At 39.6% G+C, this 18,466-nt stretch overlaps 3 protein-coding genes and 1 pseudogene across 3 annotated transcripts; 2 read left to right on the top strand and 2 right to left on the bottom strand.

The window, feature by feature from the left end:
• The first annotated feature begins 2,177 nt into the window (after window positions 1-2,177).
• On the top strand, window positions 2,178-5,277 carry LOC135592362 (small ribosomal subunit protein uS11y). Its single transcript, XM_065081769.1, has 6 exons — window positions 2,178-2,295; window positions 2,550-2,672; window positions 2,768-2,813; window positions 4,088-4,173; window positions 4,248-4,377; window positions 5,031-5,277. The coding sequence occupies exons 1-6, from the start codon at window positions 2,293-2,295 to the stop codon at window positions 5,096-5,098; spliced, it is 456 nt and encodes a 151-aa protein (XP_064937841.1). The 5' UTR covers window positions 2,178-2,292; the 3' UTR covers window positions 5,099-5,277.
• Window positions 5,278-6,509: 1,232 nt separating this feature from the next.
• On the bottom strand, window positions 6,510-7,676 carry LOC135592360 (uncharacterized). The gene has a single exon (XM_065081768.1). It carries the CDS (start codon window positions 7,635-7,637, stop codon window positions 6,759-6,761), a length of 879 nt encoding a protein of 292 aa, XP_064937840.1. The 5' UTR covers window positions 7,638-7,676; the 3' UTR covers window positions 6,510-6,758.
• LOC135592361 (ADP,ATP carrier protein 1, mitochondrial-like) lies at window positions 7,627-12,370 on the top strand (annotated as a pseudogene).
• Window positions 12,371-14,019: 1,649 nt separating this feature from the next.
• On the bottom strand, window positions 14,020-18,139 carry LOC135592359 (glyceraldehyde-3-phosphate dehydrogenase 2, cytosolic-like). The gene is made up of 12 exons (XM_065081767.1): window positions 18,036-18,139; window positions 17,925-17,948; window positions 17,683-17,783; window positions 17,026-17,141; window positions 16,827-16,926; window positions 16,135-16,281; window positions 15,985-16,045; window positions 15,783-15,880; window positions 15,102-15,244; window positions 14,721-14,804; window positions 14,515-14,604; window positions 14,020-14,421 (listed from the first exon to the last, which is right to left on the bottom strand). The coding sequence occupies exons 1-12, from the start codon at window positions 18,037-18,039 to the stop codon at window positions 14,376-14,378; spliced, it is 1,014 nt and encodes a 337-aa protein (XP_064937839.1). The 5' UTR covers window positions 18,040-18,139; the 3' UTR covers window positions 14,020-14,375.
• Between the last annotated feature and the right edge of the window lie 327 nt (window positions 18,140-18,466).

The raw sequence follows: 18,466 nt of genomic DNA, 5'->3' as shown, positions 1-18,466 counted from the left end.
CATTAAATAATATCTACAATTCATAAAGAATTCTAGGTAATTTAAGAACATTATGAATTCTAAAATTTACATCATGCATCTCAATTTTCTTTGAAATATGCCATTATATAATATCCAAAATTCATTAAGAATCATATAAATATAAATTAAATATTTTAACTTAAATTAAAGAAATAATGGAGGACTTACAATTCTCCTATGGTGATCATTGTTTTTCCACCCTCTATTCTCCTTGTCTTCAAACTCTTATTGTTCACCGCTAAAGTGAATAAGAGAATTCTTCCAACTTAAATAGATGAGTAGAGAAGATGTCAATTAAGGTAAAAACTTTATTTTCTTTTTATTTTCATATTTAATATTTAATTAAATAATTATATTTATGTAAAAATTCTCATTTAATAATTGAAAAAAAGCTTAAGGGCTGAAAAATAAATTTACATTTTAGGAATACACTTATTAGGAAATAAATTATAGCCATATGGTAAAGTTTTAATTATAAAAATTTTTATTTAGGAAATACAAATAAAATTCAAGTGATTACATTCTTTCATCTTAAACAATTTTGTTTCTAAATTTAATTTATCTTTTTGAATAAGATGTGGATACTATTCTTGGACATCTTCTTCTCGATACCCAAGTGGCCACATGTATGGCTACTAGTAGATATTCGTATAATTTAATTCCTATGACGTACTCCTTCATTTTAAGAGATACGAGTATACATTACATAGATCCCTAATATATTTTGAAAATATCAAGATATTAAATTTGTTACATATGCCTAAGAGTGTTGGGGAGGGCTATAATTGCTAAGAGATAAAATTGATCTTCTATAATATATTAAAAAGATATAGAAATCTTGGTTAGTTATCCTATAAAGTCTGGGTCATGACATTTGATATCAAAACTGACCTGATATTTAAGCATGATGAGAGAACTCAAGTGAAAAAAAACTATCCTTAAATGGAGTCAGAAGGACTCATCATGACATGAGCTACTACTAGGCTATACCTCATAAGTACTATGTTAGGGTTTGATCTAGGTTATGCTATATCTTGACGAGAACATCAAGCCCTTGAGTGGTGAAAATTAAAACACCCCAATTAATCCTACGAGCAAAATTAAAATCAACTTATAAAAATATGATGAGTATATTATTATTAACTTTAATTTAGATATTTTGACTAGTGATTTGAGTCAAATAAAATTGACAAGCCAATTAACCCAATAGGTTTATGACAATTATAAACTTTACATATTTTATGGACGTGAATAAGAATTTAATACTTTTAATATCCTCAAATTTTATATCTTAGATCTTGGATTCTAAATAAATCATAATTTTTATGATTTAAGATAAGTTCTCCTGAATGCCCCGACAAAAAAATCGATTTGATACTTATTGATATTTTCACTATCGATATCTCCATTTCCTTTGGTTATTGTTAAAACTTGCTCAAATATTTATTTTCTAAACTAAGAATTACTTTTGATCGGTGTCCAAATCACATTGAATCAAAGTTTATATCAAGCCGATTATGTCAAAAATTGACTTAAACTTACAATATGAACTATCCTCAGAACAGCATCATCGACTTAAACAAGATAAAATCGATCCGAAGTCACCTTAAATCAATCGAACCGGTTTAATTTGGTTCAACTACATAGAGCTAAGCATAGGGAAATGAGTCCACGAGAACTAGACCGTGGGTGTCGAGTCATTGGTGTCGGACTAATTTGGATCATTGTATTGAGGCCACATTGAATCCAAATCACATTTAATCAAGTTTAAAACTGATTATGTCAAAAATTGACTTAAACAACTAACCCCATAATGGCATCATCGACTTAAACAAGATAAAATTGATCCGAAATCACCTTAAATCAATCGAACCAATTTAATTTGGTTCAACATAGGGGAATGAGTCCACGGGAATTAGGCCATGGGTGTCAAGTCGTAGGTGTCGGACCGATTTGGATCGTTGTATTGAGGCCACATCGAGCCAACCTCACTAAATCGTCACCATGGGCGAACCTGATCTAGCCTTGACTTGATCACCCGATATGGCTGACTCGACTCGAGCGCGGTTAAGTTCCAAGCCGGACATTAGCCCAAACCGAGCTGAGCCATCAAAGCCCAACCAACATTGAGCCCATCAGCCGATGAAAGTAACGACATACACGACAAGCACAATCGGAAGCAGCACTATATAAGTGGGACGGCGATTAGGGTTCAAAGTCTTACATCCCTCGACGAACCTTGCCGTCGCCGTCGCCTCTCCCGCTTCAATAATGGTATGTCTTCCGAGTCCTCTACATCTCTTTTCCCTCTTCTATTTTCGATGAAGTGGGGGGTTCTGGATTTTGTTTTTGAAGTTTTGGTTTCTGTAGCAGATTTTGATGGTTTTCCTTAGATCCTTAATCTGTTACGAGCATAGTGTTTGGGGTGAGTTAATGGATTGATTGCTTAGTGGTGTTGCTCTGTTCTTCTCTAGTCTAACAAGAGTAGGATCTAATTGAGTTTATTGTCTATCGTGTGCGATCTGCAGTCTGGCAGAAAGAAGACTAGGGAGCCCAAAGAGGAAAATGTGACGCTTGGGCCGGCTGTACGAGAAGGGGAGCAAGTGTTCGGTGTCGCTCACATCTTTGCATCATTCAATGACACTTTCATTGTGAGATACAATGCCTTATTTTCGAGCTGATGGTTTGCACAAGGCACATGATTTCTAGTGTATCATTAACGGGTTCTGTTTTATCTGGCTTGCAGCATGTTACGGATCTGTCTGGGAGGGAAACACTTGTTCGTATTACAGGTTTCTTTAACTTACCTGCATTTCTTTCTGTGGGATGAGATCAAATGAGATTTTCAACCGTTTCCCTAGATTAGCTTGCTGACGTACTTCTTGAGTAACATGAGCTGATTTGAATTTTGAGTAACATTGCTATTTCATGATCGGTAATGTTGTTGAATTGTTGTATTATGTTAGTATGTTGTATTTGCTGCATAAAAAAACCATTCTCGGATAAATTGTGTTGCATGCAAGATGGTAGAATAATAGTTGTGGATTTCTTGGTTCTGCTTGAAAGTCAAAAGAAGCGACAATTGAATAGTCATGACCATACAATTGCATGTCTGGCTGTTGGAGGAAAGGATTGATCTAGTAAGGCTGTCACGCAAAGGTTCAGTTGGTTGATTATGTTTGAATTTTCTGATCACTTGATGTAATTTAATGTTGTTTCTTGGTTTTCTATGCATGGCCCTTAAGATCATCCTCCATCACTTTATGGAAGTGTTTTGAGTCATAACCACACAATATGAATGTGTGGTGGCTAAGAGTTCTTTGATACCTTTCCTTATCATTTAATTTCTAGGCACTCTTTGGAGTGGTATTCGATTTTCCTTAAATTGATCACTGGATTTGGGCTACATTTCTTTTTTTTGCTTGATTGTTGTGATTCAGTGGATATCACTTGTTAGTGCACTTGTGAAGTGCTTAATTCATCTAAGAGGGTTACATTTAGTTTGAAATTGAGTATTTCTGAGGTTGTGTAACTAAAACATGTGTATCTTATTAAAGTTAAGTTACGATGTTACTTTCTGAAATGTTCATTTTCATCATAATTTGATAGGTGAACTGCTTTCCATGGTTTGAAGTGGGCAGTGATTAAGACTTGCTGATTTCATCGTAGGGATTGCTACATACGAAAAAGTCTTTCCCTTTGTTTTTTTCCTTTGAGGCTGGTACAGTGCATGAATTTGAGTTCTTGGAAAGATAATATTGAGGACCGTTAGTGCGGTAAAGTTTCTGGATCTGTAACAATGTGTAGGATATAACATGACCACGATATGACAAATATGCACAGTGTATGTGGTTTAGACATTAGTGTCTCCGTTGATAGGCAATCTTGGATGTCCTTTTGTGTAGCATTCTCTTTTGCATGGGGCGTATCTGGTCACATCTATTATAGGTGTCTGCTATACTTTCTGCTTCTCTCCCTCCTCCCAGTTTCTCCCCTCGTCTGTCATTGACTGTTGTTTTTATCTTGGATAATGTTCTGTAAAATATGGATATCTTTCTATTTACAGGTGGTATGAAGGTTAAAGCTGACAGGGATGAATCATCTCCATATGCAGCCATGCTTGCAGCACAAGATGTTGCACAGAGATGCAAGGTCATTTTCTGGTCATTTGTGCTCATTTTCTGGTCATACTGATATGCTTACTTTTTCTCTGTTATTTCCAATAGGAACTTGGTATTACTGCCTTGCATATTAAGCTGCGAGCTACTGGTGGGAATAAGACGAAAACTCCTGGTCCTGGTGCTCAATCTGCTCTCAGAGCACTTGCTCGCTCTGGAATGAAAATTGGCCGTATTGGTAAGTTCCTATTGTTTTGGTATTTATCATCACTTCTCTCTGTGTTATGTGATACTGTTGGTATATCATTCATTTTGGCACTACCTTTTGCTACTGTGTTTTTTTTTCCCTAGACATGCTTGTTGCTTCAGTATAGTTTGTGTATTAAATGGCGTTAGTATTGTTCTAATCTTCATAGTTTCAGACATGTTTTACTAATGAGCTAATTAATGCCTGTTTAAAATTTATCTGGCTGAATTACGTTAGATTATTTATTGGTCAGAAAATGTGTTTTGCATGTTTAATGGGCAAAAGTGTTGGTCCATGAGACTTGATTGTCAATTGGTCTGCCAAAAAATCTGGATTAACTATTTGATCATGAAAATGCAATTTGTATTTTAAATGGTCAAATGTGTCAATCTCTAAGGTTCATTATGTTTAGTCAGCAGAGGACCTTGATTAATTTCTTCAATCAAGAAATGCGTCTGATGTCTCTGTACATATGGTCATATACACATATCCAAGGCAGCATATTATTTGTCAGGAGGTCTTCCGTCTAGAGGTGTTTTTTTTTCTAATTTAAGATTGGTATTACTTGAAATTCCTGTATAAACATTATATATTACACTACTATCTAAATCTGAGTTTCTTTAATGTGTTGTCTCCTACTGCAGAGGATGTAACCCCGATCCCCACAGACAGCACCCGCAGAAAGGGTGGAAGAAGAGGAAGGAGACTGTAGTTCATCAGCATATCCCCATTTTTGTTGTCACAAACAGTTCGGTAGTTTCTTCAAGATAAATAGTTTAATCTCGCCTTTATTTAGCTGAGGATATTTCTGAATGCATGTTTCTCACAGTACTGCTTTCCCACTTTTGAGATTTGCATGTTAAATTTATATTGGTTGAAGATTCCTTGTTAGCTTGATGTTGTTACTGTGATTGAGATTACGGGATTATGCTTCGTGAGTTCCAGAACTTGATTCCGTTTGACATGAGTGGGTAATAGTCACAATATGATTTGTACTAATACTCTTATCGTTCAATATTATTCAATGTCATATTGGATGTTGTGCTACTAATTTGGACTGTCTTATAGTTTCAATTACAGGCTTGATTTTTCCATTTAGACTATGATCTTATACAGTAAATAATCTGTTAATGTGTCAATTATATCGAGGGTATGGGTACACCCATAGGGATACACTCCTAATGGGGAGGTGACGAAGGATGTGACCTATTTTTTACAAGGTTATGTGATGTGGGTAGAGGTTGGGTTAAGTTTTTGAAAAATCGATTAAAAATCAATTATGAATCGTTTGGATTAATATTTGGATATATTTATATTTAAATATTATTATGATATATAAATTTTACAAATAATATTGTTATTTATAGAATTTGATATTATTAATTAATTTTAATAATTAAAAAAAAAGGATCAATTATGAGAATATGAAAGTTTTGTGAATTTTTGCGGATGAAGTGAAGATGGAGATGAGACGGGATGGGAATGGGGTTGAATAAATTATCTATACTTGTTTATTTTTATAGCATAAGCTCATTTGTGGTTGTAAATAAAGTGGTAAGAAGAGACGTCAACAAGCGGGATATCATTATAATAAATAAAAATTTACAATAACTTAGCTACCGTGCCATCATCACGTCTTCTATCTAGCTGTCCTTGTTTTCCATATTTTTCTTCTTATTTATTCGGCAAGTCGTAGCTTACATAGCAAGTCGTTTCTAGAACAACTCTTACGCATCGTAAACTCTATGTTGTCCTATTACCTACCTAAAATATGCTGTCAAAAATAGAGGACGTCATTTGATTTTTTTACTTATCTGATGTGACATCCTTGCTCTTATTTTCTTTCATATAACAAAACTTGTAGGCCATACAGAAAAAAAGTAATATTTGATTTTAGAAATATACATGTCAGGTGGTAGGGACTAGACTGTGGTTCATGGCCTAGGAAGTCTCCACAAAGTCACTGGCAGCAAGGACAAATTTTATTGTTTGGCATCTTGTGCTGGTTAGCACACTAAGGGGCTTCCACAACATCCTTCTCGATAATAAAATTAGATTTCAATAACAAAGACAAAAACAAGTAACAACACAGGATTGTAAAAGAGATAGAGGCGGGGGAGACGCACAAGAAGATACACACAATTATATTATTATTATGCTCATTTACAATCTCACACACAGTTATATTACTATTATACTAGTTTACAATCTCTCACTAATTCCGCCAATAATAGGGGACTAGAAAAAGCAAACAAAAAATACTCCGGAAAACAGAAACAAAAACAGCATTACGTGCGTGTGGAGGAAACAAAAGCAGAATATTTTCTGCACTAGCAATTCTGAAGTCACACGGAGGCGGACCCGTCGGCCAGCTACTCCAGCTGCGCGTCCTCCAGCGATCCAACAGACCGTCGCCTCCCGCACTCAGCCGCCTCCCGATCCAACGGCCTCAGATCCACCCCCCATGACTCCGGCCGCCGCACTGACGCGAACCGCTTCATCGCCGCAAGCCCCGGCGGCTCCATCGCCGGCTCCCCTGTGGTCCTCCTCTCCGCCGCTGTCTTCGCTGGTGAATCCCCCTTCGTGGTCTGCCTCGTAACGCTTCCGGCCTGCCGCTCCCCGTCGCCGCAGCAGATCACCGCCGATAGACTCGCCCAGCACCCAGAGGACTCCACCCTCCCAACCTTCTCCTCCTCCTCACTCGGCGATAGACGGCGCTGCCTCCGGCACCGGTCCCGCTCCCTTTCGGACAGGACCTTCCCGATGCAAGACACCTTGGGCGACCCCGGGTCTTCGTCGGGCACAGCGGACTTGCGCCGTCCGCCACCGTCGCCTCCGGGGCGAGGGAGCTTCTTGGGGAAGATGCGGCCGTTGGCGGGGCGACGGACGCTACGGCCGAGGTAGCCGGAGTGGTGTTGGATCTTGCCGGGGATGCCGATGATGGGGGGCTTGGACTGGAGGCCACCGGATAAGCGCTGCGAGCTGGATCGGGGCTTGTAGTTAGGTTTGGCGTGCTGCTGCTGCTGCTGCGCCTGCGCCTTGGGGTTTGTGTTCCCTTTGGTTGAGTCGTCGCGCTCGTAAACGGCGCCGCCGCCCACCTCGCCCCAGAACAGGTCGCGGCCGCTGCCGACCCGCACCACCATCGACTCCGGCGGGGGCAGCTGCGGTGCTTCGATCTGGGTTTCGCAGGCCACCTTGGTGTCGGCGCCGCCACCGCAAACGAGGGTTTCGAAGTCTTTCATTTTCGGCATCCAAACAAGACTTCGAAGAGTCAACAACGAGCAGAAGAAGATACGTGGGAGAGAGGAAGTGGCATCGAGAGGGAGTTTTAAAGCCTTCAAGGCTACATCGGTAAATTCCTTATCAAAGCCTCAACTTTATTATTTTCGATGAATTTAGATAGAAATATAGGTTTGTTAATTGAATTTAGGTTTTGATTCGGAAATTGAATGCACGGCCAATTAATCAAGTTCATAATTACAATTCATTGAGCACCCAACCAACGGATGGGAATTCGATTTGGGATGGATCCACTTTCATACCTCCAACAAGTGCATCGGACACCTTCTATTGTTTTCTGGTGGAAATAATAATTTCTAAGCGGTTGGGAAATTTAAACTCAATAATTACTCCTCGAAGAGTCTTTTGCATCACGTTGGGTGTATATTACGATGGCGACGTGCTTAGTTTTCTTTTGATTGTTGCACTGCCAACCAAGCTTATGCATCATGTGATGGTGTCGTCGGTTTAGGAGTTTGGTGATGCAACTTGCTTTGACTATGATGGCTATGATAACAATGGAAGATTCAGGTCGGATTAGCTCCCTAATTCGAATTAACAATAGCTTTGGTAACAAAGTGATTGCAAATGTTATGGTGCATTTCAATCGGAAATTAATTCCATAATAGAAAGATGGCAACAACGATGGTAGTCAAAGGACGATGCAACGTTGAAATAGATCACAAACAAAGAGAACAGTCCTGTCATTCGTTCCCCATATAGGGCTGCCTTCTTTCTTTCCCTCTCTCTCTCTCTCTCTCTCGCTCATTGAGGCTACTGCAAGTAGAAGGCGAAGAAGGAGAGGACGGCGGCCCCGACGGCGGCTCCAACAGCGGGGGTGACCGCGAAGGAGGCGCTGGCGGGGCCGGGAGCCGGGGCCTCGGCTGCAAGGGCGGTGGTGGCCGACGCGGCGGCAACGAGGACGGCACAGGCGATCTTTCCCATCTCCATTGCTGACGACGGTGGCCTTGGAGCTACGGCAGAGATGGTAGCGAGAGAGAAAGAGAAACTTATTTGGGGTGGCTTGTTTCTCCTCCTGTGCAGGCCTGAGGAGGAATGTGGGATGGGAAGGAGGGTTTTATAGCGTGTTTCAGTTGCCGGGATGGATAGTCGGAGATGCTACCTCAAAGCTTGGTGGTTGCGAGGAGCGTTTTACGTGCGTGGGAATCGGTCGTTTGGCCAACGTTGTTGACCTGTTCCAGTTGTGGCATGAGGTTTTTGGTGATGTGTGGTTAATATTATAAATATTCATATTTTGTGCATGTACATTTATTTTTATTTTTATTATATTAAATAACGTACATGAGGTTAGATTTAAATCTCAAATCTATTACTCAATACTATTTTTACCGTGCTATTTTTTTGGAAAAAAAAGTATCTTGAGTTTTGTATTCTGCCCTATTTTGGTCTTGAGAGGCACTTTTTTAAGCTTTTCTTGACTTAAATAATCTTTTGAGTAAAAGAAAATTGATATTCGAAATATTTATTATTATTATTCTCATTTCTGATCTCTCTCTCTCTCTCTCTCTCTCTCCTCTCCAGTAAAGCCGTTTCGGCCGGTTCGCCTGAATTGCGATAGAGATTCGCCACGCTTCAGTAGGTAGCGGCGTTCGGTCACGTGGCCGGCACGCGGGTGGAAGTATGCCTCCGACGACCTTTTTGAATGTCGTCACTGCCGCCTTCCTTCACTGATCGGGTCCCACCTGCGTATAGGAGGTACACAGTAGTCGGTATACGAACGGGTCAACAAGCACGACTTGGTTGTAATTTTTTTTTTACTCCGCCACGTGCACCTTCGAAATATATGGTCCAAATTACAAAGAATCAAGCTCCGCCGCTCATCATATTGCTCGTCGGTACTTTGATGAGATCCAACGGTCAATATATCAAGTCCCGCTGACGATGGTTTGCACGTTAACAGAAAGCCCTTCGATACAGCACAGGAGTCGCTTCACCGCTCCACTCTCTCTCTCGCTCTCGTCGTTGCGTTTCCAACGCATCTCGCCTTGTCTCCGAGAAAAGAGGGAGACGCTTCGGAAGGGTAAAACCCTACTTCCATATGAACTCTTTCTTGATTTCTAAGAATATGAATCTATTTTAAAAGCCTTGTCGTTTATGTGATTGCTGATCATGTATCTGAGTGGATCGATCGATTCTTGTCTTCCATCTTTCTATTTTCGAGTCTTTTTGAAGATATTTAGAAGTGTGCTCTCTACTAAGTTTCTTTGATTAAGCGATCCGTTTGGTGGATATCTATTTCTTTCTCCATATCGTTATCGCGCTTTCCATTTCCTCGTTCATACTTCGATCGATTTAGGGTTGGGAATCTTGTTTTAAGACATGGATATGGTGGGTATGACTGTTGATTTGGTTGTCCTGCAAACTGTTAGATCAGGTAGATCTGCAATGGTTTTAAGGGTGATTTTGTTCTATATACTTGATTTCGTGTACGAATCCCATCTGCTCTCTTTTGCTGTAATCCTTGTTGGCAAATTCCGTCCTCGATAGCTTTCGAGGTGGTTGACCTCTCAGGGTGACTTGGAGGTTTTAGATCTTGCAGCTTGTAGCTTCTCATCTCATCACGATACCTATTTTGATTTATAACTTGCGGTTTTTATGTGGCTAAATTTATAATACATAGTTGAGATTGTTGGGGATGATATTATTACCCATATTACCTTGTCAAGGGTGCCTGTTGGGTATTCGTGATTGCAGTTTTGGCTTCATTTGCTCAGATCTCTAAAGAATATCCACCTTTTCATCTATGAGTTATAAATTAATAGAGATGCATGAAGCCAACGCAAAATCTGCCAGCTGCATCTTCATTGACCCATTGATTTTTTAAGAATACAAAGATAACAGAGCTGTAGCAGTAGTTGGAGCAAAGTTTTGTTGTTTAATGATCAACTAGTAATTAGACTTTGTGTTCCGTGATCATAACATTTCAGTTGGAACTAACAATAGAGTTTGCTTTTATGATGATTTATTCCTTCTATTTTGTTCATGCTATTACATTTTGTATGTCCTGTAATGCACATTGTTTGTTCATATTACTTTTTCCTACCTCACCGCTTCTGTAGACATGTTAATTCTTTGAAGGAATACTACGACTTGGTAATTGCACATGCTTTGAGGTAATATGCCAGTGACCATATGTTATATTTATCTTAGTAATGTTGCTTGAATCTCAGAATATCTTCTGCAGAACTTCATAGTTGTTGTTTTGTAGGTCATTTTATCGGCATGCCATGGCTGATCAAGTTAATCACCCAACTGTAATGCAGAAAGTTGCCAGCCCATTCCCCCTCAGGTCCAGATTTTCTCGAGGTCCACAAGCTTTGAACTGCAGCCTGTGTAGCCACTCTTTGTATGAGAGACAGCTTTGCCTGAACGATTAAGGATGAAGGTGCTTTGTCTCTATGGAGAGGGAACACAGCTAATGTCATTCGTTATTTTCCCGCTCAGGTAAACTTATATGTGTTTGTGTTACACATTTATTCAATTTAATCCCAGGATTTCTTCATACAAAAATCACCATGAAGGCGTGTTGGATTGTCAAGTTTCAGTTTGCACCTGCTTCTTTAAATGTCTGGTAGTTAACAGGCTGGATTTGGCTTGGTTTTCATGGTCTTTTAACTACTTTGATATTGTTCTTTTGCTCAGAAACTCTTCTTACTTTGATAATGTTTTTCTTCGTTGATAACATTCTTGTACTATAGATCATGTTTTGTCTAAATATCAAAACTTATGTTGTGAACATAGATAAGCCATCATCAAACAGTGATTTCAGTGTTATAGTCTCAGATATTGATCTGTAATCTAGTTTGTCAGCATAGTGGTGGTAACTAAAATTGCGGAATCTGTGTGACCGTCAAACTTCATGCTGCTTGGTCTTGGCTTTGATGCATGTCCTACTTATTGGAATGATTTCTGTTCTCTACAAGCAGCTGTTACAATGTGGAAATGGAGCATCAGTAGGTTAAATTAACCAGTCACCAGTTGTTACATGTTTTATGATAATTTGTACAAAAAAGAATGTACAATTTTTGCAGTCACATTATATATATTAAACAAATGGCATTATTTATAGTTTGATTTATAGTTTCACTTTCTGGAATACCAATTGCCCTTCTTACCGTTTTGCTTATTGTGCTTTTTCCCCCCTTTAGCTCCACTTACTGAAAAACCGAGTTTATCGCTTCCAGGCTCTGAACATTACCTTCAAGGATTCCTTCAAAAGGATGTTTAATTTTAAGAAAGACAAAGATGGACACTGGAAATGGTTTGCGGGCAATCTAGCTTCAGGTGGTGCTGCTGGTGCTCGTTCACTGGTTTTCGTGTACTCTGTGGACTATGCTCGTACGCATTTGGTAAATGATGCAAAGGCAGAGAAGAAGGGCGGGGAACGGCTATTCAGTGGTCTTGGTGATGTTTACCGGAAGACCCTGCAGTTGGGTTTGGCATTGCTGGACTTTAGAAAGGATTTAATATTTCATGCGTTGGGATTATGGTCTATCGTGGTCTTTACTTTGGGATGTATGACCCTTCGAAGCCAGTAGTCCTCACTGGAAATCGACAGGTAAAATTTTGGCTTTCCGTGCAAATTCTACTTGCTTCATATTCTACTACATTCTTTGGTGAATGATTTGATGTACTTTTTTTCTGGATCTTGGTTTCTTAATTTTATAAGATAATCTTAATACAAGTAATACGGGCTTAACTAACGAAAGTCTTTGGTTCCAAGTATACAATATCGTATCGTACCAATGTTTTAAGATTGATTATACGGTATCGATATACCGAACGATACACTAGAACGTATCGAACGGTACACCAGAGTGTACCAAGCACTGTATCACTCTAGTACTGTTACAGTATAGCACTATAGTATTATAACACTACGATAGTATAATACTGTTACTAGTGGTATCAGACGATCCGTGTACCAGTATATACAGATTATATCGAGCGATACCATTTGGTACTGCGTTGTATCAAAATATGGATGACTTGCAGTAGACATATTGCATGTTATGACACGTTAATCTCTGTCACCATCAGCCCTGATTGTATCCTATTGACACGGGAAGGAGAAGAATGATTATCAAATTGACACGGGAAGGAGAAGAATGATTATGGTATCGGAGAGATTTAAGAAATATGGTTTCGCAGAGAAATGTCTTGTACTCTGAGGATCTTTACTACAGAATGTTACGAGAGATTTAACTACTTTGTTCTTCTTTCTGCATTGTGTTATTCTTCTTCACTGCACTTTGTCTTGGCAAACATTTGTCAAAATAAAAAGAACTCTACTCGGTTCAAAGGCTTAATAAAATCTTAATAAAACTTCATATGAACTGTAGAAAATAGAGACCACGAGTGAACTGAAAACACAACTTGAAAACATGTAAAATTGTTGGAAAACACTAGCCCACAGACCGAGCACAAGTTCTCGACCGCAAGGCTAATCACCATCACCTCAGTCTAAAGAAACAGTAGCAGCTAATTACCAGAAGCTAAAACATATGGTGCAAGAAGCCTGGTGATTCCGGCTATACCAATCACAAAACTTATTGGATAAGCACTAAACTTTTTACAAGTACTTCAACTGGACTTGTAGGCTTTGTATCTACAGATTGGAAGAAATCTGGATGACTTGCAATAGACATATTGCATGTTATGACACGTTAATCTCTGTCACCATCAGCCCTGATTGCAGGATATTGTTGTGGTTGATCACCAACGGAGCTAGCCTTGTATCTTTATCCTATTGACACGGGAAGGAGAAGAATGATTATCCTGTTGACACGGGAAGGAGAAGAATGATTATCTTGACACAGGAAGAAGAAGAATGATGATGGCCTCGGAAGAAGCTGTCTAGTACAAGATCTCTCTCGACGCTCTCACCCAAATTGTCAAGAACGAGGGGTCAAGTCCCCGTTCCAGGGTGCCGGTGTGCTCGCTGACTACGACAAGATGCAGCTGATCGTCTTTGGGAAGAAATTTAGCTCTGGTGTACATGCATCTCCAAGCGAGAGGCATGGCAGTGGGGGAGATTATCCTCACAGGAGTATTGTTCTCTGAAACCATGATTTATGTATGCTGTTATGATTTATGTATGCTGCTTTCGTGAAGTTGCGGTGATGGCAGAGAAATGTCATGTACTCTGAGGATCTTTACTACAGACATTGTTAACAGAGATTTAACTACTCTGTTCTTCTTTCTGCATTGTGTTATTCTTCTTCACTGCACTTTGTCTTGGCAAACATTTGTCAAAAAGATAAAAAGACTCTAATCGGTTCAAAGGCTTAATAAAAAAACTTCATATGAACTGTAGAAAATAGAGACCACGAGTGAACTGAAAACACAACTTGGAAACATGTAAAATTGTTAGAAAACACTAGCCCACGGACCGAGCACAAAGTTCTCGACCGCAAGGCTAATCACCCTCACCTCAGTCTAAAGAAACAGTAGCAGCTAATTACCAGAAGCTAAAACATGGTGCAAGAAGCCTGGTGATTCCGGCTATACCAATCACAACCAGTAGAAAAAACGATCCTCCAGATTCGATCCACGCGAGTCTCGACTAAGACAAAAGATCAGTCGCGTCACACAACCATCCCGAGTCCAATCACACGGTAATTATTTTAAAGAAAACATAAACCACAAACAAGTCGACACCAGCAGAAAGTGGGTTAAGCAAGTAAATTTCACTTGGTGGTAGCCATGTGACGGATCAGATCGACCACACGCGAGCTGTAAAATTCAAAAAGAAATAACAATAATTTAAAAGACAGTAAGAGGAGAAGTCCACCAAAAATAACTAAGATACACAAGTTTTTAAATTACCTGTAACCCCATTCATTATCGTACCAAGCCACGAGCTTAACAAAATGTTCATTCAAAGAAATCCCAGCTTTGGCGTCAAAAATGCTCGACCTGTTTGAACGATTCAAATTAAACAGAATAAAAAGCAGCTGCAACAGGGAGTACTCTCAGCAACCATGAGTGTTCATATACTAAATTCTTTGTGATATATACACATAAGACAGCACCTGTTATCGCCAACAAAGTCCATCGAAACCAAGTCCTCATCAACATAACCCAAGATTCCTTTCAGCTTGCCCTCGGATTCTTCCCTATCATTAATGATTGAGGAGTAAGACTAGAATAATGCAAGATATACATATAAGGAACTCCCACCATAAGAACAAATTACACCACCGCCCAAGCCTTCTGGCATCAAAATACTATACCTGAGGTCTCTGACACCGTACATAAGCCACACGGACTAGAATAAGAGATCGAGCATAGCAAGTATTCCTATTAATGAGAGAATATATCTAAACTCTGATATCATGCATATGATAACAATATGCTTGAACTATTTAATGTTCTAGAATTGGTATCTACAGAAAAATATTCAGAATACATACTTGATCGCTGCTTTTATCTGATCGTATGTTGCAGCCTTCTCAATCCTAACAGTGAGATCCACCACAGAGACATTCACAGTAGGAACACGGAAAGCCATCCCCGTCAGTTTCCCATTCAAAGCAGGGAGAACTTTCCCAACAGCCTAGACAATCACGAAAACACAGAACTGCAAGTGAAGCCACTGATGAACCAAAAAATGAGACATTAAGCTTTAATCAAATAAAAAATAAAATGATTCATCCACGATCCGATTCAAACCCAGGATGCAAGCTATAATATTCGAGGATAATAAAAAATTAAATTATTATTTACATCTATAAAACTTATATAATTTATAATCATTCAACACATTATTCAGATGATTCATCTCCACACACCAAGGCCAACTCAAAAATCGTAATATATATGATGAGAAATGAGGCCTTTAAATGGCATTTAATGTTTCCAAAACTTGCTCAAACACTACAGATATGGAAATATGGAATGTCATGTATGAAATCATGATCAAACTAGAAGAAGTTCAAACATTTTTTAAGCATTATTCAAACAAGACAGAAAGATAGGAGACATACATATTTGAAGTATTAAACAAAGATGACCCCAGCTAATGGGGGTGTGACTGACAACTAAACTCTGTTTGGAGAGGGGATTAACATTGACAGAGTAACGTATGAGCATACCTTGGCAGCTCCAGTGCTACTCGGTATGATGTTAAAACTAGCTGCCCTTCCACCCCTCCAGTCCTTGCTAGAGGGTCCATCAACAGTCTTTTGGGTAGCTAAAAACAAAGGAAAATAAAAAAGAACCAAAAAATGCCATTGAGCATAAAAATAGAGTTTAAAGAAAGAACAAAAGTGATAATATGTTTCACAAAAAAATTACCAGTAATTGCGTGTACTGTGGTCATCAACCCCTCAATGATACCAAATCTATCATGGACAACCTGAGATGATCCAGCCATACTTGAGATGAGCTCTATTTCTAAAGGCTTCACATTCTTTAATGTACACTATATATGAAGGCAAATGAGACCTTCGCTAGGGGAGCCAGGCAGTTAGTGGTGCAGCTGGCATTGGAGACTATGTCAATATCCTGCATGTACTCATGCTCGTTCACGCCCATCACAAACATGGGAGCATCTTTGCTAGGAGCACTGATGATTACCTTCTTTGCACCACCCTATGATTATGAAATACAATCATACAAGGATAAGATATGGAAGGGGGAAAAGAAGATATTTTCTCTATCTCAAAACAGTAAGTTGAAGCTTATAAAATCTCCATCAAAAGTTAATGAATATTTCGCATGACAGAGATTAAGGCTGCAATTTGTGCGCGATAGCTAAATGAATTAAGATTCATCACCTAATAGCAAAATTGAATCGAGTTTCCTGGTCATTTTAGATTGGTCATCAAGTGCCATCATGACACCATCTCTGACATCAAAGCAAAGTTAAAATAAGTTTGATCCACCTTCCTGATTCCGTTAGATGCAAATTACTTTTCAGGTTGATAATCCAACGCTAGCATGAAAAATATGTACTGATAATTAATTGCATTAAATTTCTTTTCTTTGGACATTTAAGTCTGAATAAACGTTCACTATTGGAACTGGAATTAAAGAATGCACAAAAGCAAGTAAAACATCAGTGTAAACTTCCATCAGTATGATAGCAAAACCAACTGAGAGAATATCATCAGAAAAAACATTATAATAGAGATGACCTTCAAATGTGCAGCAGCCTTGTCCTTGTCAGTGAAAACTCCAGTTGACTCAACAACATACTCAGCACCAGTCTCACCCCATGGGATCTCCTCAGGGTTCCTTGAGGAACCAATTCTAGTAAGTTCAAGTACCCTCCAAACGATATGAAGCATAGAGTTTGATCACTATCAGGAAAAAGAAGACTGAAATCCAACCTACCGAAGTCCAAAAACAGTGACTTCCTTTTCACCAAAGAGAAGTGTCTTGGAATCCTTAACCTTCACATCGTGGTGTTTCCATTGACCATGCACGGTGTCATACTTAAACATGTACGTCTGCGAAGCCATAAACAGTGAGCAACTCAATCCAACCGGAAGATGCTATAAAACACAAGATCTAGCGATAAGTTTGAGCAAACCAAGTATTCAGCAAATTGCAACCGGAGGAACAATATGACGGAACATTTGATAGGATTTTCTTTTCTGAACGTGTGAATTTATGTGCACACAAAGATCATAAACTGCATCAGTGAAGTCAGGAATAACAAATAGGCAATCTCAACACCGGAGGCCATGTTCTTGTAGAGATGGACGACCAAATAAGTGACTCGATCTGACTAGAGAAGTTGTATAATTTTAACTACTAATGGCATGGTCGTCGATTCTTCTTGCCACTTAGATGAGCAAGGAAGTTCCATCTTCTCCATTAGTGACCACAAGGGTTCCGAGTGTTCACGGAACATGTCTCTTCTGAATCTGAGCAAACAAGTCAGGCTTACTCTTGGACATATAGTCAATCCATTAGCAGATAGCTTGTCTTGTATGGATCCTTAAGGCTTCAAGTAAGAACGGAATAGAGAGGCGAGGAGCGTCTTACCATGTAATCGGTGGTGATGAAAGGATCGTTTACAGCGACGAGCTCCACGTCGCTGCTCTGGAGAGCCACTCTCGCCACCAATCGCCCGATCCTTCCGAACCCTACGATATTACAAATCAACGTGTATCGATAAAGCATCGCTCCATTTACAAACCAAAAAAACCCTAAAAATCATCACCGGTACTTCAAAGAAACATCCCTCTAAGGAGATACAAGGAAGACAGAGGGCAAGAGAAGCGCACCATTGATCCCGATCTTGATCTTGCCTACAAATCCGAACCAACAAATAAGATCACAAGCCAAATAGAAGACTAAGAAGATGAACGATGTGAAGGGGAGAAAGACTGTTTTACCCATCACGATCAGAAACTAGAGCGAAGTCGAAATGCTATCGAGGAGAACGCCGAGAAGAGCATTCGAGTTCGTGAAACAGGCCAGCGGTTTGTCCTTATATAGGGGAAGCCAAGGTGGGTGATGGAAATATACGACGAGCAACTATTCCACCCGCCCAAATACCCAGCGACATGGATTGGGAGCAGTCTCGGTCCCACATCGTGGCGAACCGGTACTATTGGTGATGGCAAATCGCTTTTTCTTGGCTCTCCTAACGCTTCGATGTGCCCGAGGACCGTTAACGAGCCGGTCAAAACGCCACATGGCATCGAAAGTAGGATAGCCTGGTGCCACGTTTCAACGCGCAATGGCGGGAAGCCGCATGGGGTCCAAGTGGAGCTTGCCATCACGTGACATGGGTTATTGGGGGCTCGAGTCACGTGGGCATCGA

This window comes from Musa acuminata, chromosome BXJ1-9 (assembly GCF_036884655.1).
Source record: "Musa acuminata AAA Group cultivar baxijiao chromosome BXJ1-9, Cavendish_Baxijiao_AAA, whole genome shotgun sequence".
In the NCBI taxonomy this organism is placed as follows: Eukaryota; Viridiplantae; Streptophyta; class Magnoliopsida; order Zingiberales; family Musaceae; genus Musa; species Musa acuminata.
Note: the sequence above shows the minus strand (reverse complement) of the source record. Positions and strands in the feature narration are given on the sequence as shown.